The following is a 23,524-nucleotide window of genomic DNA, read 5'->3' on the forward strand; positions in this document are numbered from 1 at the left end:
ATTAATACAAATCTCCCCTGTGTGCGACGGACAGCAATGACGGCTGACTATTGAAACAGGATGGGTGTGAAGCTACTAATGAACGGGAAAAAAAGGCACTACCAGATAATAATGATAATGAAAAATGGTTGGGGTACCGATGAAGAGAGGAGGAGGAGCGGAGACTGTTGTGTGGGATTAATGGGCACGCGGTGCGGGAGGAGGGAGAGAAGATGGGCTTCTCCATGGAGGCTGTGGTGGTGGGAGGGGGTTTGGCTGGGGGAGACCACTGTGGCAGGGGAGAGGGAGAGGAGAGACAGGGAGGGAGGGAAGCTGCCGAAGCCGTGGATATTCATGAGAACGGCAAGTGTTTTCTTTTTTTCTCTCTCTCTCTCGCTGTGTTGATACACTGCAATGTCCACAGACAAACAGACAGACAGACAGTGAGACAGACAGAGCAGGAAACTGACAAGTGGAAGGAAGACTGAGCCCGGCCCATCTTGCCATTGATCTTCAGACCGATCAAGGTGAGCGTATTTTTCATTCTTGCATCTTGCAGGCTCTATGTGTGTGTGAATGTATGTGTGCATGTGTGGCTGTCTCTGACACACACCTCTTGCAGTGCAGGCAGTCAGACATGATAACAGGGCACTCCTCATGTATGCATGGCTCTCTGTATGTGTGCTGTTTTCTTCTTCTTCTTTTTTTAACGTGATCATTTTGAGGTTTTTTGTAACAGACGGCAGGTAGTTGAGCTGCATCTTGATGCATTGCTGCTTGGTTTTATAAGCTGCTTTTATCTGTAGTGGATGTGGTGCTGGTGGCAGTCGGGTGCATGCATGCCTCAATCTGCTCGTTGTCTCTTCATATATATGTCACTGTGTCACTATGCATTTGTTGATTACTCTGCACGGACCTGTTTTCACCCTGAATCTGATGCTGACTCTGCCGTGAAAGTCCTTTCCCTGAGAGGGTGTGTTCTCTGTGACCCTGGTAGAAGTCACCACGGCCGCTATCCGTCTGTGCAACAGCCCCATCACAAACTCTCAGATATGCTGGATCTGTCACGTCCAATGGAATTAGGTCAACTTGGACTGCTCAGAGTAATTATATAACATCAGAGAGCTTTGGTGTTGCGGTATCTGCTCAGAATTAGCTTCAGTGTAGATCAGCTCCAGGAAGGCCCCAACATCTCAACATATTTTGTTAGGGCTGCCCTTTTTCCATCTCATTCATTAGCTGGCCAAGCATTCCTTGGGAGTTTAGTCCTTTAGTCATTTTCACCAATCTGCAAGATTCATACTAATTATGTTGGGAAAGGTTCGTCTTTTACTCTGCGCTTAATATTCTTGAATTCCTGCCATACTAACTTTTATTTTTTGATTTTATTTAGGAAGATGGATTCGATTATGGATGCTGGGAAACCAAACCAGGAGTGGAATATTTAGAGTTCCCAGATGAGGCTGTCTCATCCACAAAGTCTTGTCAGTCATTCTTTGGATCCAAGTAACCTACATGAAACCTACATGAAACAGGAGGGACCTGGTATGAAGTCTTCTGTAATCGCTTTGGATGCCTAACTGTTGGGAAATTACATTTTTTTCTGGAATCAGTTTACTACTGGGAAACATGCATAAAGTGCTCCAAGTCCGTTAAACACTCCAGGGGACTTGGAGAAAGGTTTTCCTCTGCAGCGTCATCATGAATTCCAACTGGGATATCCCATGGGCTCGTCCAGCCAAAGGAAGACATCACAGAGTGACAATTGTATTTTAATTTTTCTATCTCCGTCTTTGGCTTTTGGATTAACAGCATCCCCAAAAACAATTTTTCAACTGCTTCCATCTGAACTCGTATCTTCTAAAGGGCACATAAATGTTCCTCTGCTGTTCTGTGGGGCCTCTGATTTGAGCCATTTGAAGACTGAAGTGTGGACGGAGCGCAGGCGCGGAGGTTGGCTGACTGAGTCAGCTCCGATGGGGGCCGGTTGTGACCCGGTCTGACCCCGGTTTGAGCTTGCAGTGACCCCTGACTCCTCCGGTCCTGGCTCTCCACCTGCTCTGCTGCCTGGGTTCGGGAACGCTCCGCCCTGGAGCCCAGAACGAGCCAATCAGCATGAAGAAGAGCCGCAGCGTGCTGTCGGTAACTGGAGAAGAGGTGAGACGAAGAACATAAACACTCGGGGAAAATCAAGCAACTTAGGAGAAGTCGCAGTGAGAGTTAAGACAAAAAACACATGACTTTTACTCCTCAAAGCTCTCTTTACTTGAAGGGTTGAGGTCTGTGCCTTCATCTAGAAGTCTTAGTGGACATTTAGTATCCACCCAGCCTGTATTCAATCAAAATAAACCACTCTGTCACAGTCCTCTATGTAAATGAGCCCCTGTTAAATGAGTGCTCTATGTAAATTATCTATTTTCTTTAAAACGTGACATCTTGGCTGAAGGACATGACACCATGCATTATTCAAGCATTCAAGCAGCTCTTCCATTGATTATGCTTAGTGGGTTGAACCTGCTCGCTTTCGAATGCGCGCGTGCTGTATGTGCCCATGAATGCGAGCATCTATCCACATCTGGGTCTGGACAACATCAAACGCAGCATGGAAGCAACACGGCACTGTTGCCTAGCAACTGCTACCATTCCCCCAGTGTTTTGTTGCTACGGTACTGCAGTGCAGATCAGCCGCTATGAGCTCAGTCTGTAGAGGTCCTTTCTCTGTCTCTCTCTCTCTCTCTCTCTCTCTCTCTCTCTCTCTCTCTCTCTCTCTCTCTCTCTCTCTCTCTCTCTCTCTCTCTCACACACACACACACACAAACACACACACGTAGTCTGACACATGCACAGTCACATATTCATGTGCACACTCACACACGCATATGTTAATAATTTATGACCTGTGTTTGTGAAGAAGTTCCCTGACTGTAAAGAAACAGAACATGGCAAAACGACTCAGACTGTCACTCGTGCCAACATGAAAGTTGTCATGACCAAATTTGTTTTCATTTTTATTACTTGATCAGATAATTGTATTAATTTGTTAGGTATCACACTATGTTTTATGGTGTTCCTTACTCTATTTTCTTGTTTCCCACACCTGCTTTCCCCATTGTTTGCCAGGGAAATGATATAGATGTAACGGATGCAGGGGAGAAGGCGGAGTCATCTCGCTACAGCCGATCATACACGTCCGGGGCCACACTGGGGGCTGAACTGCGCAGAGGGAGAAGCAGGAGACTCTCGCCTAGTCTCCAGGTACTGAAAAACAGCACAGTTGCATCAACATGCTTGTGGTTTTGTAGAGCATAAAGGAAGCTCGGGCCCCTGCTGACAGCAACCTTTCCAGTCTGTCCCTTGGAGCCTGTCACCTCAAATTTACAAACTTACCCTGTTATAATCACAGGATCTTAAAGGATAACAGCTTTAGACATGTTATTACAATTAATGTACATTTTAAATTACAACAAACCATTTTAACTCCAGGCTTTTGTAACTGATGCTGACTTAAGTTGTGTACTACAAATCCGTGTCGTCTGACTTCAGTCAGTGCATACAGTACATACAACCATCATATAGCAACAAAGAAAATGTTACATACATTTAATTCCAAGTTATGATGGGCTAGACTAGAGGGCAATCCTCAAATGCTTGAATTAGGACAACTGGACTTGCATTTCTTGGTTTTGTTTCACCTTTTATCTATAAGGCATCATTAGGAGGTTAATAATATACACATTCTGGACAGAGAAGAGAGATGGTTTGAGAGAGAGATGAAAGAAGCCATCTATTTCAAACAGTTAAATCTGGTTTCACCCATCCAAAACGTATAATGTAGCTCCTACCCAGGCAGTTTCACAACCATTTACACCTCAATTCATGTGACTGTAACCAGGTGAACATTTGAATGTGGACATTGAATGTGGTCTTAACTATCTTCAGAACTGATGGGAGAGTTTGTGTTTGCATGTTCTCCCCGTGCTTGCGGGTACTTTGTCTGTCTGTATACGTGGCCCTGCGAAGGACAAAACGGGTATAGAAGATGGATGGATGGATGGATGGATGGATGGATGGATGGATGGATGGATGATTCCAACAACTTGGAACGTCAAAACTCCTCACTAGTCTATCTAAACTGAGGAAGCTTTCTGAATAGAAGGTGAAAAACCTTCAAGAACAAGAAAAGGAAGTCAACGTAAATGCTCAGTTGGCCTTTTTCATTTCTAAAGTCAAATGCAAAGAAAGTCCATGGACCGGTTTCACAAACCAGGCTGTTTCGTGCTAACTAGTGAATAGAGGTTTTCTAGCTGGGGCCGCTGTGAAAAAGCAAATCAAATCAAACCAATGTTTTATTTAAATATCACTTTTTGTACAATAAAATGCAGCACAAAGTACTTAACAGTAAAAACAAAATCAATCCCCATTCCCCTCCAACCCTAATTTAATATTAATGTTAAAACACAATCAACGATAAAAAGAAATAATAACGTGAAAAACATTGCTGGGCGCAGAAGAGCCAGTGAGGGAATGCTATCACAGGGAGCCGTCTGCATCTGAGGCTGTTGCTGCTCCTGGGGGCCAGACTGCAGGGTCGGGGCCACAACCCCCCCGGGCAGGATAGAGGGCCAAACACCCCCTCTGTTGGATGGATGGATGGATGGATGGATGGATGGATGGATGGATGGATGGATGGATGGATGGATGGATGGATGGATGGATGGATGGACCCCACCACAATCCAGGGACGAGTGGACCTGGGGCCATCACTCCATTGCCAGAGTCAACAGCCCTCCAAATGCCATTAAAAAGTATGAAAAATATAAAAATAAAAATGAGAGAAATTCATATTCATATAATAAATAAACAAATAATGGATAAAAATAATAATACACCGTAATATAAATAGACAAATAAGTAAATAAATAGGATATCAGCAATAAATAACAGTAAAACATAGCTAAACAGAAAATCTAAGATGGAAAGTCTAAAAAAGAATTAAAACAAAGAAGGATATTAGTTAAAGAGCCAGATTAAAAAAGTAAGCCTTGAGTTTGCTTTAAAAAATGTTGTGTGCAGCCCTCTGGTTTTCCGGCAGGGTGTTAATAAATATGGGGTTATTGGTGGTGTTGGACCACCTGACTGAGTCTGCGAGGCTTCATAAGGTGAAAGCAAATCAATAAGATAAGAACGCCCAAGACTAGTAAGACCATTCGAAGTACCTTAGAATCAATCCTGAAAGACCAAGGGAACCAATGCAGTGATCTTAAAACCGGTGTAATGCGAACCCACTTCCTGGTCCTTGTCAACACCCGGGCACCCGCGTTCTGATAAGCTGAAGGAATGTTTTTTGGGGGAAGACCAGCAAGCAGGGCATTACAGTAATCAGTGCAAGAGAGAAACGAGCAAACTCTGGCTATGATCTTAGGGAAAACCCGTTTTAGTCACATACTTAACATGTGGAATCAAACTAAGCTCAGAGTCACGAATGGCACCCAGGGTCTTTACTTAATCAGATGCATGCAATTTTGACAAATGTTTCTCTCTCTTAGTCTTGGGACCGATACCTAAAACTTTGTTTGTGTCCTGGACGTGGCAAGACCTTAAAGTGCCTTAATATGCAACAGTGATTTGAACTAGGTTGGTCCCAAACATCTCTAGCTCTGATAGAACTGGACACAAACAGCAAATATTATTTGCCAAGTAGTACTGGCCATCTTTCTTCTTTAGACAAGAAATTCCACATCAGTCTATGTGAGTGGAATTTTCCATAGGCCAGGATTGTGGTCAAATAAGCATTTTCCCCCAACATTGTTGTCAGATTTCATTTTATTACAACAAGAAGGGACGGAGAAAAATGTATAGCTTTTAGTTAAAGAAACTCAGTGATTTAAAGTGGAGGAATTACGTTCTTAAAGAAATATGTCTATTTATGGACTACAATAGCATTAAGGACCTTTTTAACATCAAAGGTCAACCTTTAAAAAAAGGTTAAGAAAGGTCCTAATTCAGGCAACTGGATTAGGACCAATTCCATAATAACAATATGGATTTGCACTTTGTTGGTTTCTTTAATGAAATTATCCAAAATGTAGAAACTATGGAACCGCCTGGATGAGGAACTAAAAAAAAAGCAGCTCAATTTACAAATTAAAAAAAAATTATAAATCTAAAACAATAGATAAATATAGAACACTAATATAAATTACCTTCATATCAAACTGTCTAAATTATGCAACTTTCCTCCTGCAGCTGTCCTCAGTCGTGAGTGACCACATTTAATTTATTCTCTTCTTTGTTCATTTTCTTTGTTTTGTTCGTTCGTTTCGTTTTCTTCTTATTAGTATTTTTGTTTCTGAAGTCTGCCTTTTGTTGAAAAGGATAGGCAAAATAAGCCATGAGGCTTCAGCCTATACCTTTTTGGTAAAAAAAAAAAAAAAAAAAAAATATATATATATATATATATATATATATATATATATATATATATATATATATATGTATATATATGTATATATATATATATATATATATATATATATATATATATATATATATATATATATATATATATATATATATATATATATATATATATATATATATATGTATATATATATATATATATATATATATATATATATATATATATATATATATATATATATATATATATATATATATATATACCTGTGTGTATACATATACAGTGTGCATATGCAAATATCTTAAAATGTAAATGACCAAAACAAAATAAACTAAACTAAACTAAAACTAGAAAAACACATTTATTTGAGTGACTGACACCAGAAAGACCAGGTAGAAGAAAAACAGAATGCTTCTTGTCTAGCACCTGAGGCTTATGATACAGCTGTGCATATTGATTTGCATTATCTTCTTGGGGGAAAAATCCTTTAACTTTGGATTTTAAGAGGACCTGTGGAGAACTGAGTGGGTGTTAAAGGTGGAGTAGGTGATGAAATGTGCTAGACCAAGAGTAATTCTGAAGTAAACAAAATGCTCAGCCTTTTTCTTCTACCCTCCATCAAATCTGTGCCTCCAGAAAATATTCAATCATTTATTATAGGAATGGAAAAACTATTTTAACCAATTAAAAGGAAAAAAGCTTCATGAAATGATCACCTTCCCACCTTTAACTAATGATTGATAAGACTTAGAGGACATTGTAATACTTGAGTATTGACTGGAAACAAAGCAGAGGCTAATGCCCAAGGGTCAAATGTGGTGACAAAGTGGGGTTTTGTGTCTTGTGGTGCAAGAAACATAAGAGAGGGAGATGGTGGTTAAATCATTTTAATATTAAATTATAAAAGAGTACTTACAGCACACAGTTCCAGTCTGTCAAACAGGATGTGGCGCTTCTCTGTCAGTCCTCGGCCTCCTGCACTGATACTGTGCAGCCGGAAACCTGATGGTGTATCTACACCATATCGTAGGTAACATTTGAGGAGAAAATAACACATTTTCAAAAGAATTAATCACAGATAATCTCAGAATTTCAGTTTGGTGTATAAAGTATAAACACAAATTTCCACAAAATATCATGGATTGTCCTTTGAGAGCTCAGGAAAAAAAAAAAAATAAATCAATGCTGCAAATACAATCCAAACATGCAATTACTTACCCACAATGAAAGTAAAACTCCATATTTCACCATGATGTTACAAAGCTGGACTACATATTGCACATTTGATATGTCACCTTGTGCAAAGTTGTTTCTTGCTTAAACCAAAAACTGAGCAACTTGATGACAATGTTAATTTATTAATACAGTGAATCGCTATTTCAAAAAAGTGCAACTGCCTAACATCAATAGTTTCTGCTTGTTGCTTCCTGTCCACCTTATTTACATCGCAGCTGTTACAACCATGCAAATAGGGGAATTGTAGCCCCAAAGGATTATGGGGGCCTGCTTACTCTTCCCAGTCTATCAAATGCTAAAGTAAAATAAAGCATTTAAAGACCTGTATCAGCTTTAATCATGACTGCCTCTTTGATACTTAAAAAGAAAGACTACTGCTGATCAGTAGACTTGATTGATTATTAAAAAGTGCCAAGACCTCTAAAAGAGCAGAGGTTCTTGAATGTGTACTGGTGTGGAGCATTCAGCTATGCGTTTACATAATGCCCAAGTGTGACGGATATCAAGACTTAGGGAATCAGCTGTTACTGTCTCTTCGTCTGGGGTAGTTTACGAGACAATTTTCAAAAGAATTAAAGCACATTAGTCTATAATATATATATATATATATATATATATATATATATATATATATATATATAAATATATATAAAATACATGTTACAATCAAAAAAGCCTTCAGTAGACACAACAGGAAATTCACACCAAGGAAGTGCTTGTAGTTATTGATAAAACTCCAAAAGCTTCTTCTCTGCACGTAGCAGGATGAGTTAGGATGTCTAATGTTAAAGTTAATTATTGTAAAATGACAAAAAGACTGCACAACTATGACTTGTTTGGAAATATTATCAGGTGGAAAAAAGAAAAGAAAAGGCTGAACAGACCACAGACCTTTTAGAACAATGTCATGGACCAAAGTGGACATATTTGGCTATAAAACGCTGCTTATTTGGCGAAAACAACTCACAGTTGTAGCAACGTTGAAGTACAGTGGTGCAGGATTGATGAGGTGGGTTTGCCACAGGACACAACAGCCTTGCAGACAATTGTGTTGGGCATGAACTCTGCTGCAGGTACTCTAGATTCAAACGTGAGGCCATCTGTCTTGAGCGTTGAAGCTCGGTCCAAACTGATTCAGGCATTAAAATGGTCCCAAGCACATCAACAAATCTACAACTGAATGGTTGAAAAGAAAATAATTGGTGTCGCATTGGTCCAATCAAAATTCAGACCTCAGCCCAACTGAAATGCTGTTGTGGGATCTTTTGTGCGTATTACAGTAACAGATGCTGGCAAATCTCCATGAACTAAATTCTTAAAGACAAGTGGACCAACATTCCACCAAAATGACGTGAGACTGACAAGGGCTCTAAGAGCTATCGAGTGATGGGGCACACTTACTTCCTCACTCATGGTCCTACATTTAGGTTGAATAAATATATGAGCGGCCCTGCGATAGGCTGGCCACCTGTCCAGGCTGTGATGAGCCGGGATAGGCTTTAGCAGACCCCTGTAACCCTGCAAGGGATAAAACGGGTAGAGAAAATGGATGGATGGAAATATATGAGCGTAAATAGTATAAGATGTTGTGCTTTTTGTTATTATGAAGTTATATAAGTCAGAATGTAAAAAAAATGATAAATGTTGTATTATGTCCTCTCGGCAGACTTGGCGTGCTCGCTCAAAAAGAGTAAAAGTGTGTCACCGGGTGCCAGTCCAAAAAACTTATCAAAAAATCAGAATCTGACAGCACTCTCTTAAAGTACAAAACTTTAATATGGTTTAAATCACTGCACAGCAGCAGGAAATCGGACGCGTTTCAGCTTACAGCCGTCCTCAGCGATGAATAATTAAGTGAAGAAAAAAAGAAAAAAATCAAACATCAATCATTGAAGAGCCATGAAAATATTTAAATACAATAGAAAAAATAGAAAATATGAGTACATCAAAGAAAAATAATAGATTGATACAACAAGAAGGATATTTCAGTAAGCCACAGAAAACCCAAGAACCCACTAAATAAATACAAGATAATTTGCCTGGATTTTTTCTGATTGGTTTAGTGTTGATCAGAGTCAGCTGGCTTCTGATAAATGGGAGACACCCACTTAATTATTCATCGCTGAGGACGGCTGTAAGCTGAAACGCGTCCGATTTCCTGCTGCTGTGCAGTGATTTAAACCATATTAAAGTTTTGTACTTTAACAGAGTGCTGTCGGATTTTGTATTATGTCCTCTGACATAAAACTGTAGAGTTAAAAACAGGCTGTTTTTTTTTTGTCATATACCTTTATTCTGGACTAAAGGACCTACATTTTTGTACATGCTGCTATGGTGACTTATAAATGTAAATGTATTGATAGTGGATTTGATAAAAACAATTAGTTCTCAAAAACAATTATTTTAAAGCAGGTATCCACCTCAATCTGCCTGATTGAGGTGTCAGCTTTGCCCTTGAAATAGAGAGAAAAAGGCATGTGGAGATTGTGCTGCTCATAACTGCAAGTTGTCCACTGTTCTTTATCTGCAAATCTACTATTTGTCTCGTCAGGTACCCTGCTGGCTTCGCCCTCGAGACCGAACTCGTTCGCCAGAAGTCCTGAGCAATATGTCACGTCCCACAACTCTTCCACTTCGTATCCCACCACGCATCTCCATCACACAACCAGATGCTGACAGGTTTAACTAACAAATACACTTTATTTATTTTTAACAAAACAAAACATTGATTTCCCCTCGAACAGGCCTAACAGGATTCTCTCTCTTCTCGAATTGTCATCATGTTCCAGTTATGAAGCAGAAAACGGCGTGTCCCCGGGTCACACCCCTGTGGGCTCTCAGAGTCCAAGCCTCACCTTGCACACCTCATTCCCCCAAGGCCAGAGAAGAGAATCCTTCCTGTACCGCTCCGATTCAGACTACGACATGTCACCCAAGTCCGTCTCACGTAATTCTTCCCTTGCCAGCGAAGGGTGAGATTCAGAAAGAGCTACCCTGATAATTATTTTACCACTAGAGTCCTATTTTCACAAGTCTATCCACCATTCTCTCTTTTCCATCTGCTCTAATTGTCTCTCCTTCTCGTAGGCACACAGCAGAGGACTTCATTGTCACACCTTTTGCTCAAGTGAGTGAAACTAAGTAGATTTTTTATCTTGATACTAATCATTTTAATAAAGAGTTTCTTCATTTATGCACTTGTACTCTGCTTTGTGTGGTTATTTAGGTGCTTGCCAGTCTTCGATCAGTACGGAGCAATTTCACCATCCTCGCCAACGTCTCTACACAAACAATCAAGTCAGTATCATGAAATTATCCACAAAGTGGCACAAAGTCTGCCTTTTTTAAAAATATGTTTATGTTTCTTTGAGTCACTGTCTCTGATGCTGCTCCCTCAGCAGATGACTGCAAAGAAAACTGTACTCTTTACAATAGATTTGTGGAATATGAAGGACTTAAGCGTCCTCATGAGATAGACTCTGCTGCTCACGTTACTGCCACATTTAAAATGTAAAACTCGTACAAGCAGCAGCTTACATTGTATAACAACTACAAAAGTCCTAAAAGAATGACATTTAAATACACAGTCAATGGAAAACTAAAATGATAGAGTTAAAAGCTAAATATGATCAGAGGTATCAGTATATCAAAACAAGATACACAATGTACCTATTATATTCTCCAGTCTCATTGCTGATCTAACAGACTGCTTGGTTTTAGGAGGTCTCCTCTAAGTGGTGTGTGCGTCAGTCCCCGGGGGACACTATCAGATCAGCAGTACCAGCAGCTCGCCCTGGACACGCTGGAGGAGCTGGACTGGTGCTTGGACCAGCTGGAGACCATTCAGACACACCGATCTGTCAGTGAAATGGCCTCCAACAAGGTAACGAAACTCCTCTGAACCAGACAGGCCAAACAAAATATCAGCAGAGCCACAGGACCGATGCCTCACCTCTCATGTGCAGACTGAATGGTACAGAACATAATTATGTTGAACTCATTGTGACAAGAAGCTTTGATGAAAGAAAGCGCTTTGAAACTGGAGGGATTTCAGGAAACTTAAAACTTGCAAGCTGAAATCTTTTATTTCTCACCCTCTGAAGAAATTATAAAAAAAATGGTGATAAATTTTAAATAATCATACCTTACCGAAGACATATGAGATGGACTCAGACCACACCTCTGTTTTACTCTCATTCTGCAACAGTTTAAAAGGATGCTGAACAGAGAGCTCTCTCACCTGTCAGAGATGAGTCGCTCAGGCAACCAGGTGTCTGAATACATCTCCAGCACTTTTCTGGGTGAGTGAGACCACGATCTGATTTCTGTCCACGTCACATTTATGAACTTCGGTAAATAAAAAAACAGCACAACCCTCCATGTGTGTTTGCCAATCGATCCGTAGACAAGCAGAACGAGGAGGAAATCCCATCTCCGACTCTCAAAGACAAGCCTATGAGTCACATCAGTGGAGTAAGGAAACTGTCTCACAGCTCCAGCCTCTCCAGCGCTTCAATGCCTCGTTTCGGCGTCAACACGGACCACGAGGATGAACTTGCCAAGGTGTTATTGTTTATATGGTTCATTTTGACTCACAAAGACTGCATTACACAAATCAAGGAATGTGTATATTCCAACTCACAATGGCAGAACAATTCAGAGTGACATGAAAGGGACGTGTGCCTTGTGATCATTGATCAAAAGGCACCAGACCTCACTGACAGAAGTCTCAACTGTGCACTAAAGGGGAATGCACTGATAGCTGAATAATAACATGTCAGGATGATATTGCTATGAATCATCCAACACGTTTAAAGTGAATGCTCTTTTCAGCTGCTTTAACTTTTTGCCTGCTGCTTCACTCTGGGTAGCATTGTTGCTCTTGAATAGTTAGTATAGGGGTCATTTCTAGAGCATTTTTGTCATACTGAACTTATCAAAAGTGATATGGATAATAAAGCTGAAGGGAGAATTGGTCAGAGCAACTTTTAATCCATAAGTCAATTCATTACCTTGATAGCGAACACCCTGGTGATATTGAGACCACCTACTCATGCATTTTTTGGGTTTTTCCATTAATAGTCAGTCAAACATTTAAATGCTTAGCTATTTTCCACTGCACCACCAGTTGATCTTCTTAGGTCTTTTTTTTCTTTTACAAATGCTTGTAGCTTTTCTCAAATGTTTTTTCTTTTAATAATTATTATTATTTCTAACTTAAAAATAAATGAAGACCAGTCCGATTGGTTTTGTTGATTATTATGATCATTTTTGTTCATTTTCATATCCAGAGTTCTCCTATAGATTTAAATCATGCCTTCTTATGTTCTGATCATGTTATTGCTGTATTTGTGATTTTTCAGTCTGGATAATTTGACCTGCAGAAGCTTTTATTCTCATTATGGTTTTTATATGTGATCACATGATCCATTTATCTGTATCTGTGTGTGTGTGTGTGGTGTTTAACCAGGAGCTGGAGGATCTGGACAAGTGGAGTTTTAACATATTCAAAGTAGCAGAGTTTTCTAATAACAGACCTCTTAGTTGCGTCATGTACACCATCTTCCAGGTAAGAAGACGCTGTGCAAGATTCCTCTCTCAGTACCTGATTTTTCTGTATTTGCTCCTGTAAATGACGAACTTCCTTATTTGAAGTTCTCTCTCATGTCACCCAACCCTCAGGAGCGGGAGCTGTTGAAGACTTTTCGTATTCCCGTCGACACTTTTGTTTCTTACGTGATGACCCTGGAGGACCATTACCATGGAAACGTAGCCTACCACAATAGCCTCCATGCTGCAGATGTAACCCAGTCCACACATGTCCTCCTTTCCACACCTGCTCTGGATGTAGGTCAACACACACACAAACACACATACAATATTCAGATGATGATGTAGAGCTAATGGTCAGCATGAAACGGAAAATAAATACAAAATCAAAGATAATATGGGGGAAAACCAACTTCAAATTAACAAAAACAATCACGGTTATAAAAGCAACTGGGTGCCTTGATTTAAAACTTTTGCGAGTGATGACATTTGGAAGTAATGACTGAAAAGTGTTCCCAATAATTTAACCTTCTTGACAACTTTCTGTTGTATGGCTCCCTTGAGATGTAAACATTTTCAACTCAGTGTGACAGAAGCAGGAGTGGAATTTACTCGTCTTAAACGACATGAGAATTTTGATTGTGGATTTCTCTGATACCACCTTGAAAAGTACACACAAATTTGACTTGATTGTTTTTGCAACAGAGTATATATATATATATATATATATATATATATATATATATATATATATATATATATATATATATATATATATATATATATATATATACATACATATATATGTATAGATAGATAGATAGATAGATAGATAGATAGATAGATAGATAGATAGATAGATAGATAGATAGATAGATAGATAGATAGATAGATAGATAGATAGATAGATAGATAGATAGATAGATAGATAGATAGATAGATAGATAGATAGATAGATAGAAATATATAGTCTGGTCTTATATGACAACATGTTATAGTTAGGGATCTCTGAAATGTTTAATCGTCAGGTAATCTGATGCAAACTGACTTATCAGTCAATCAATCAGTCTTGGAAGATCAGCTTTGAAATTTTTGAAAGAAATGGAAATGGAGAAATGCAGAAATGGTTCCCTATACATATATTTAACCGGAGCTGTGTTGCTCTCAGATAAGACTAAAAAAAAAACACTTTTGGTTCTGAAAAATACAAAAATAAAATCTGTAAGGACGGGGAAAACAACGTGAAACTAGAAAACATCAAAGGTCATTTTTTTGAAAGAAAAAATTAAAATAGTGATATTCTAAAGATAAGGATTTTCTATACATTTTCTGCGTCTCTGGCTCTTTTTCAGGCTGTCTTCACAGATTTAGAGATCCTCGCCGCTCTGTTCGCCGCAGCTATCCACGATGTAGACCATCCAGGCGTTTCCAATCAGTTCCTCATCAACACCAGTAAGCACATAGACATACAGACGCTCAGTAACATGCAGCTGAGTGTGTGTACACCCTGTGTTCATGCCCTCTCCTCATTGCTCAGACTCAGAACTGGCTCTGATGTATAACGACGAGTCAGTCCTGGAGAACCATCACCTCGCTGTTGGCTTCAAGCTGCTACATCAGGAGCACTGCGACATCTTCCAGAACCTGACCAAGCGCCAGCGCCAGAGTCTTCGCAAGCTCGTCATTGATATGGTGAGGGCTTTGGTTTACACAGCAGTTACCCTGCAGACAAACTGACCAGTCTCACAGAACCCACTTTATCTTCATCCTGCAATCCCCCGTAGGAATCATTTAATAATTCCAGATGAGTTAAGACCTCTGCACTGCTGTATTTAGTGAGTATGATCTTTAATGGGATTAAAGGTAGGGAAAATGATTATATGTGAATTTTAACTCAGAACACATTTTTTCATAATCAGATTTTAATTGGCCCGTTCACACTGCCAGTTTCCTCCACCCTTGTAGCACCTTTATTTTCTGCCCCTGTGCACTCTGTGAACAGGGTGGGAAAGGCATAACATTTCGTCCTGCTGCTGTTACAGCCCGTCTGCCACGGGAGGTAGTGACAGGGCCCTAACCAGGGTGAAATGAGTGCGTGTGATTTTACAATAAGGAAAGGCATAACTGGGGCACGAGGATGGCTGCAAACTTCACACAGAGGACGTCACAGGGAAAGTGAGAGAGGGCCCGGTGGATCGTCTGACAGCACCGTTCACGTCCGCTGTCAAAATGCTTGTGACTGGCAAACTAAAGTTCACAAGCACGCTAAAGACACAGAAAAAGAACAAAAAAAATCATCTGGTCACCCTGTTTTTAACCAAAGTGGGCAGAGAGGCAAAGACCAACTGGACAGGTCATATTTCGAACTTTGTCACTCTAGTTTCTCGGGCAACACTGATTGTGAACTCGAGCAGCAATGGGAGTCTGAGGCCAGCGCAGCTGCTTGTCGCGCAGGAACAACCAGATTGAAACTTTCCTTTTTTGATTGGTTTCTTTCAGCACCATGTTTTATTTAGCCCCGACTAAAGCAGCTAGTGACCAGAAATATTAGGCAATTGTGACTGACTATGGATGGCAAAGGGCAGGAAAGTGACAGTCTTTAGATAACAGAATGCTTTGTGAAAGCACACGCTGAGGAGGAAATACTGCACCTTGATGGGCCGCTGTGAACGCACCACTGGAGAGGGGAAGCTGATTGAAGAGGACATCACCAGAGCATCTTTATAGTGCAGTCGCTGTGTGAAAGTAGCCTGTTGACATGTTCTTTCAAATATCATCAGACGTGTTGTCATCAAGAAATCACTTACCCTACCTTTGATTGTTATTGGCAGTTTAAAACTACACAGAAATACTTTATTTGATCCTGACCTTGTGAAAGATGTTTTTTTAGTTAGTATGTTTCTGTGTATTTTAACAAATGCAGTGTTTATAGTTGAAGGAAAATTTTTATTTAAAGATTTCTTAGACTTTTCAATAGTGTTTTCATTGTGAGGCTTAGTAATGTACTGATCTTGCTTTTTATGGATTTATCTAATCTTTGTCTATTTCAGAGACATTTTGACCTGTGTGCATGTGTCTGAGAGAGCAAGTAGGAAAAGTTCAAGGGAGCAAAACGAGAGTTTTGTTAGAATGATTTGGATCTGACTGCCTGCAGGTGTTGGCCACAGACATGTCCAAACACATGACTCTGTTGGCTGATTTGAAGACCATGGTGGAAACCAAGAAGGTGACAAGTTCTGGTGTTTTGCTCCTGGACCACTACACAGAGCGAATACAGGTCATTACTCATTCTCCTTCTGCTTATATTACTATTATTTCTTACCTTTTTTTGCATCATTGCAATGAACACTTGACACACAGAGAAGAACTATGATGTACAACATCTGCAATATTGTCGTATGTGTGTTCTGTAGGTACTGAGGAACATGGTGCACTGTGCAGACCTGAGTAATCCCACCAAGACCCTAGCGTTGTACAGGCAGTGGACGGAGAGGATCATGCAGGAGTTCTTTAGACAGGGTGACAAAGAACGAGAGAGAGGGATGGAGATCAGTGCCATGTGTGACAAACACACTGCGTCGGTAGAGAAGAGTCAGGTAATGCTTCAACTCTCTGTGTATCCCTGTGTCATTGTTAATGCAACCAGGATGCACCATGAGTTTATCTTCTCAACACAGAATCAATTAGCCCTGAGCAAACAGGTACTGAGAGGCGTTCAGCTCATCTTCAGTGTTATATAGGATCTTATATTGCAATTTTCCCAAAGTCCTGAGTCACTATGTCTGAACTGTCTAATATGCCTGGTTTTTGGTTAATGCTGTTTTTCTCTATGCAGAAATCCTTATAAAGCAGAGGTGCATGTTGTCTGCTTAGAGGCTAATTTGACGCACTATCAAAAGTAATAACCTCCATTAGTCAAACCTAATCACGTAACCTACACTCATTGGCCCCTTTATTAAGTACAGTTGTATACCAGTTGTACATAATAAAGTATAGAGCATATGTCAGTAGATTAAGGAAAAGATTAAGGAAAGATTGTAGGAGAAATTTGGTAGGACTTAAGAAAAGCCAGTCATTCCCCAATGAGAATCCAACCACACTTACACCAACCTGCAAAGTGGGTCTTAAAAAGGGTTTAAAAAAAGAAAAGGAAAAGTGGAAGATACAATCACAGGCGGCTCACCTTTGCTGCTCACACTTACCCTCCTGCCATTACATTTATATACCTGAATCCCATTTACTACCACCATATGAAAATATTGTTCCTTGTAATGGTTCCTCTGCAAGGACTTGCAGGACAGAGTTATCCCATAATATTCATAAAAGAAGGTTCAGTGTTTTTTAGTCTAAAGGAGGTAATAAAAACAATACTGAAGCTCATCTCCTATGCATTATTTTGGACTTCAGGTTATTTGCCTTTGTTAGGAGCCTCGCCAAGCTAAAAAACACTATTGAACAGACCCCCAAAAAAGTCCTTTTTTTGCAGGACATCCTTATAAAGAGAGGAGCTAAATGTAAGTATTTTAGACAAAAGCTTAAGTGCTGTAGAACAATGTAAAATAAAACATTGTGATGTATTTATTTATTACTCTTTAAACTCTATAAAATTGTATGGGGCCCTTTTAATGTTCATTTTCAAACACAGTGGTGTGATGTGGCAGCTTGGTACATTTCATCTTGTTAAAATGATACTAGAAGAGCACCAGGACTGATGAATGCAAACACTTCAAACACAATATATCCCAAGAATTGTGTGATTTTCACAGTTCACACTGAATATGTTGATGCTAAAACTGCAAAAACACAGATTTTTTCATTCAAGACAACTGTGTGTGGGAGGGGTGAATTTTACCATACCAGGTTAATTTATATAAAACAATACATTTATGTTTAATTAGGGGTGCAGACTTTTGATCGCAGGCTGGCTTTGCCAGCTATTATCACTTCTTCATCTTCATCTTCTTCCAGGCCTGTTTGTTCAGAACAGAGCGCTTTGCAGTAGAAAGCAAAAAAGGTCAAAACCACTTCTCAGTAAACCTAATGTATGGAAGACTTCTGTAGAATGTATAAAACAATGGACGAAGCATTAGGTCATGTGACCCGGTGGTTTTTGAAGTGCAGTTTTGAAGCCCGTTTTCTTGGCTCAGGGCACAGCCACGTTACTTGAGAAGCTGATTGGAACATGCCCACTGTATGTTAAAAGAAGCTTTGGCTCCTTCAGCCGAACCCCACCGAAATATCTGCAGAGCTGCTGTCAGACATTTACAGCATACACCTCCGGTTTACATTAATATGGCCTATTTTAAATGAGTAAAATTACACTCAGTGGCCACTATATTAGGTACACCTGCTATACCTGATAAAGTGTGAGTGTTCATATAGTCACCACTGTATTAGGTGAACCAGGTGTTAGGGGTCAGGTATCACCTGATACCAGGTATTAGGTAAACCAGGTGTATAAAATGAGTGATTTTGAGCATGAATATTGATGTTTTATCCAGCAGGAGGCAGCAATTGTAATTCAATATCTTAAGCCAAGTCAGAAAAAAATAGAAATCTCAAAAAGGCTTTCTTTCTTGACATATCCTTCCCAAACCAAATGACCCAAATCGTTTGAGAAAAAAATGGAAATACTGCAGTACATCAGTTATAAACATGTTTATATTTGCAGACACTGTGGACAGTGCTGTCTCACGTGTAGATGATGCTGTGGCTTATGAAGATGAAAGTATTTCAGTGTGGTCCAGACCTCCTCCCACTTTAAAATGAGCAATTGGATCCCAACACATCCTCTCATAGGTCCAGGATTTACATGTACTTACTGTCCAAATGTGGTTGGACGACATAACAAGTTAAGACCAGGTTCAAACAGCCTTAAATATCACAAAAGATGTTGGGTCACCAGAATGATCAAGCTAGTTGATCACGTGACTCGCTTGGACCATGATAACTAAAGTAATTACATAGATCACGTACAAGACAGATACAGGGTCCTCTGGGCTCTTGCATACTTTACAACATAGCAAGTTAACTTGAACATAAAGACTGGAAACACTGGGAAAAAGGTCCCTCAGTAATTACAGAGGGTATTCTCAGCACAAAATTTCCAAGGAGGAATTCAATGCACACTGATTAATCAAATCTGACTGATTAAAAAATTATTAATTTAGGACATCAGAGTCATGGATCTCAACTCTGAACGATAAAAATTATTCTGCAGTTTTCAATTCAATTCAATTCAGTTTATTTGGGAAGGGACAGTGTACATTCATATACATTTAGAATTAAAAATGCAAATGCACCCAATTTTAGCTACAGAGCTAGTTTCCATTGGCAGTCCCCCATCTAAAAATATAAAAGAAAGACAAGTTAAACAACAAGTTAGAACAAATACAAATAAAGCGTGCAAAAAGTTTCGGTTCTTGTTATTTTGCTTCTATCTAAGATAGAAGGAACAGGAGAACAACCTGACACATCAATCTTCATACTAACACGATCTTAGACATTCTCATGTGTTTTGAACTGTTTGTTAGTTCTTTACCATCTGATTTTTTCAAATTTCTTTCTCAGGTGGGTTTCATCGACTACATTGTCCACCCGCTGTGGGAGACGTGGGCTGACCTAGTGCATCCAGACGCCCAGGAGCTGCTGGACACCTTGGAAGAGAACAGGGAATGGTATCTGAACACCATGCCCCAGTCTCCTTCTCCTCCTCCTGACAGACACCTCCAGCACGACCGCTTCCAGTTCGAACTCACCCTTGAAGACCTGGAGCACAACAACCACAACCATGTGCACCTGAGGAGCAGCAGCATCCAGAAAGCCATCTGTGATGACAGCAATGCAGACGGAATGCAGGATGGACAGGTGGAAGCGAACAGAGAGGAGCAGAACCATGTCATAACTGAGAAGGACAACACGGAGAATCACAGCAGCGAACAGAATGGAGTCCAGGATGAGGACGAGGAGGAGACTGGAGATGGGGAGGCAGAGGAAACAGAAGAGGTGGAGGAGGATGAGCAGGTTGAGGAGGATGAGCAAGTTGAGGAGGATGAGCAGATTCAGGAAGATGAGCAAGTTCTGGAGGATGAGCAAGTTCCGGAGGATGAGCAAGTTCCGGAGGATGAGCAAGTTTTGGAGGATGAGCAGGTTGAGGAGGATGAGCAGGTTGAGGAGGATGAGCAGGTTCTGGAGGATGAGCATGTTGAGGAGGATGAGCAGATTCAGGAAGATGAGCAAGTTCTGGAGGATGAGCAAGTTCCGGAGGATGAGCAAGTTCCGGAGGATGAGCAAGTTTTGGAGGATGAGCAGGTTGAGGAGGATGAGCAGGTTGAGGAGGATGAGCAGGTTCTGGAGGATGAGCATGTTGAGGAGGATGAGCAGATTCAGGAAGATGAGCAAGTTCTGGAGGATGAGCAAGTTCCGGAGGATGAGCAAGTTTTGGAGGATGAGCATGTTCAGGAAGATGAGCAAGTTGAGGAGGATGAGCAAGTTGAGGAGGATGAGCAGGTTGAGGAGGATGAGCAGGTTCAGGAAGATGAGCAAGTTTTGGAGGATGAGCAGATTCTGGATGAGCAAGGAGAAGCAGAAGAAAAAGCAGAGGCAGCAGAAGTGATAGATGCAGCACAAGATGAAGAGACACAGGGTGATGAGGAAGAAGAAGAAGAAAATATTGAAGAAGAGGAAGATAAGGAAGGGGAAGATGATGAGATAGGAGGTGAAGATAGTGGAGTAAATAAGGAAGAAGACAGTCAGGACAATTTAGAAGAGACAGACGGGGAGGTAGATGGAGGAAATCAACTGGAAGAGGAGATTGAAAATGAACAAGCAGAAATAAATGAAGAAAGAGAGGAGGATGTGGATGAAAAAGAGGATGAAGGAGAAGAGGAAGCTGAGACGGAGGAGATAGTAGAAGAACATGAGACAGAAGTGGAGGATAAAGCTGAAGAGGAGGAGCAAGGTGAAACAGAGGATAATGTGGAGGAGGAAGAAGCACCCCAGGATGTTGAGGAGGATTAAGCAAAAGAAGAAGAGGAAAGTTAGTCCACTCAGAAAATTAACAGGGTCAGCGAGGAAAATGATCATGAAAGATGCAGTAATAAGGGCTAGAGAGTCTCTAAGAGGCAGCAGTATGGATGTAAAGATATAAGAGCTGAATATTAAAAAGGGATAAAGAGCTGAAGATGCTCTTCTTTCCAGATAATGTGGTCTCACCACTTTATCATGGGAAAGCCAGATCATGCACGACCTTCGGACGTGAGTTAAACGAGTGACATTTAAGACCAACAGAACAGCACCATGGATACAAAAGCAAAACCTCACAAGATCTTTTTGAACCGCCAGATTGTTGCTATGAGCCAATAAGCCGGTAGTGACAGAGACTGGAGTCCTTTTCACTTGGTGTCTGTGCATCTATCACTGCCGTCTGGGATAAACTGGGGCAAAACAATAAAATAACAGGGGGACCGGTTTTATCAACCTTTTGTAGCTCCTGGAATTTACATATATATATATATATATATATATATATATATATATATATATATATATATATATATATATATATATATATATATATAAATATATATATATATATATATATATAAATATATATATATATATATATATATATATATATGTATATATATATATATATATATACACACACATATTCACAAAAAGGCGCTGAAATACATACATGCAGTAAGTGTGGGCCTGTTCTCCAGTTCTTATCACCCATCGTCACTGTCTCTGTCACCATCTCTGTCTTATTGTTGAGGAGGATAACACGCACAGAGACAACTGACTCGAGAGCAGCTGTTCAGGAAAAGTTGGAAAGAGGAAAAATGCAGCGAAGTCTGAAAGGAATAATTTGTCGTCTTACAGCATATTTCCTGCAAAAATGTCCCAAACCGTGAGCAGGATGCTGCGTACGTGTTTCAGCTCTGGTCAAGGACTGTTTCACTTCCAGACATACAAACCCTGAAACAACAATGCTGGATTTCTGAAACCATTTCCAAGTACTATGTAGACTGTTTCTTAACGTGGAAATGTGTCGCAGCCTCAAAGGCTGATCTACTTGATGTGTTTATGTCAGTTCATGTGGAGAAAAAAAAAAAAGGAAGTGAAAAGAAGTGTTTATCCCCTCGTGACATTGTCACCTAAATCGTGCCAAATCTGTCCCACAACCAGCACTGAGCAATTGAGCCTCCAGACAGGGTGGCTACTCATCACAAAGCAATGAAACTGTGGGACCTAGCCAATGGGTATGATGGTCTTCCACGAGTTTATTTTTATTTATTTATTTAATTTTGCGTTTGGTTTTGTAAAAATTGTGTTTGGCACTTTATCTAACACCCCTGTTACATATATGTACATAGTAAACATGTATTTTAATCTGCTGATGTCATATAATAAATATGAATAATTCAATTGATTTACAGATTTTCAATTCACAGGCAGTTTAACTTGGTGAGTAAAGAGCCACAATGATTTCTAACAGCATGGTTCCTTGTCCTCTTTAAGCCAGGGGAAGTTTTCTTTGTGATTTTAAAGCTTGCATTACACTTGTACTCAGTACTCGAGTTGTAAAAAAAATCAGGGGGGATGGTGGATTTTATCATATGGGGACAGATAATTTGTGCTGATTACAAATAATATAATATATTACAAATAATAGCACTGATCAAAACACCTGCAGAAATACTGCAGGAATGACATAGCAGCAGTTAAATGCAGCCTTCTGTAAGCTTTAAATATCCACTGGGCTTACATCAAATACATCAAAACACAACAATAAAAAACAGTTTTCTGAACTTATCAATATGATTCTGTCCTTCAAAGGATAAGTAAAATGGATCACTGCAAAAACTCAAAATCTTAACAAGAATATTTGTCTTATTTCTAGTTAAAATGTCTCATTTTAGTAAAAAAAAATCTCATTACACTTAAAACAAGACTCATCACTGGAAAAAACAACAATTTTCACCTGTTTCAAGTAGATTTTCACTTGAAATAAGTAAAAAAATCTGCCAGTGGAACAAGATTTTTTTGCTTGTAATAAGAAGATAAATCTTGTCCCACTGGCAGATTTTCCTACTTATTTCAAGTGAAAATTTACTTGAAACAGGTGAAAATTGTCAAATAAGTTATTTTTCCGGTGTTATTTTTCTGGTGATGACTCTAAATGTTGAAATAGCAGTAAAACCACATTCATTGATGAAATGACATAAGGGATGGAAAGGGGGATGACAGTTTTACAGGGGGGATGATTTGGACCGTTTTTATTTCAGGGGGGATGCCATCACCCCTCATCCCCCCTCAACTCCAGTACTGCTT

At 39.8% G+C, this 23,524-nt stretch overlaps 1 protein-coding gene across 1 annotated transcript; it reads left to right on the forward strand.

Moving 5' to 3' along the window:
• The first annotated feature begins 306 nt into the window (after positions 1–306).
• LOC133456077 (cAMP-specific 3',5'-cyclic phosphodiesterase 4B-like) lies at positions 307–21,712 on the forward strand. Its single transcript, XM_061734913.1, has 17 exons — positions 307–506; positions 1,373–2,136; positions 3,100–3,234; positions 10,188–10,315; positions 10,426–10,608; positions 10,724–10,763; positions 10,863–10,933; positions 11,357–11,519; positions 11,844–11,937; positions 12,042–12,199; positions 13,107–13,205; positions 13,319–13,483; positions 14,539–14,638; positions 14,724–14,878; positions 16,341–16,463; positions 16,600–16,782; positions 19,757–21,712. Exons 2-17 carry the CDS (start codon positions 2,095–2,097, stop codon positions 21,203–21,205), a joined length of 3,288 nt encoding a protein of 1,095 aa, XP_061590897.1. The 5' UTR covers positions 307–506; positions 1,373–2,094; the 3' UTR covers positions 21,206–21,712.
• The last annotated feature ends 1,812 nt before the right edge of the window (positions 21,713–23,524 follow it).

Source organism: Cololabis saira, chromosome 1, assembly GCF_033807715.1.
Source record: "Cololabis saira isolate AMF1-May2022 chromosome 1, fColSai1.1, whole genome shotgun sequence".
NCBI lineage: Eukaryota > Metazoa > Chordata > Actinopteri > Beloniformes > Belonidae > Cololabis > Cololabis saira.

Excerpts from the sequence above, each read along its gene's own strand:
- LOC133456077 (XM_061734913.1), top strand. The coding sequence starts at position 2,095 with ATGAAGAAGAGCCGCAGCGTGCTGTCGGTAACTGGAGAAGAG. Across the intron at positions 10,316-10,425 it reads ACACAACCAGATGCTGACAG|TTATGAAGCAGAAAACGGCG; the intron begins GTTTAACTAACA and ends ATCATGTTCCAG. Across the intron at positions 13,206-13,318 it reads TCATGTACACCATCTTCCAG|GAGCGGGAGCTGTTGAAGAC; the intron begins GTAAGAAGACGC and ends CCCAACCCTCAG.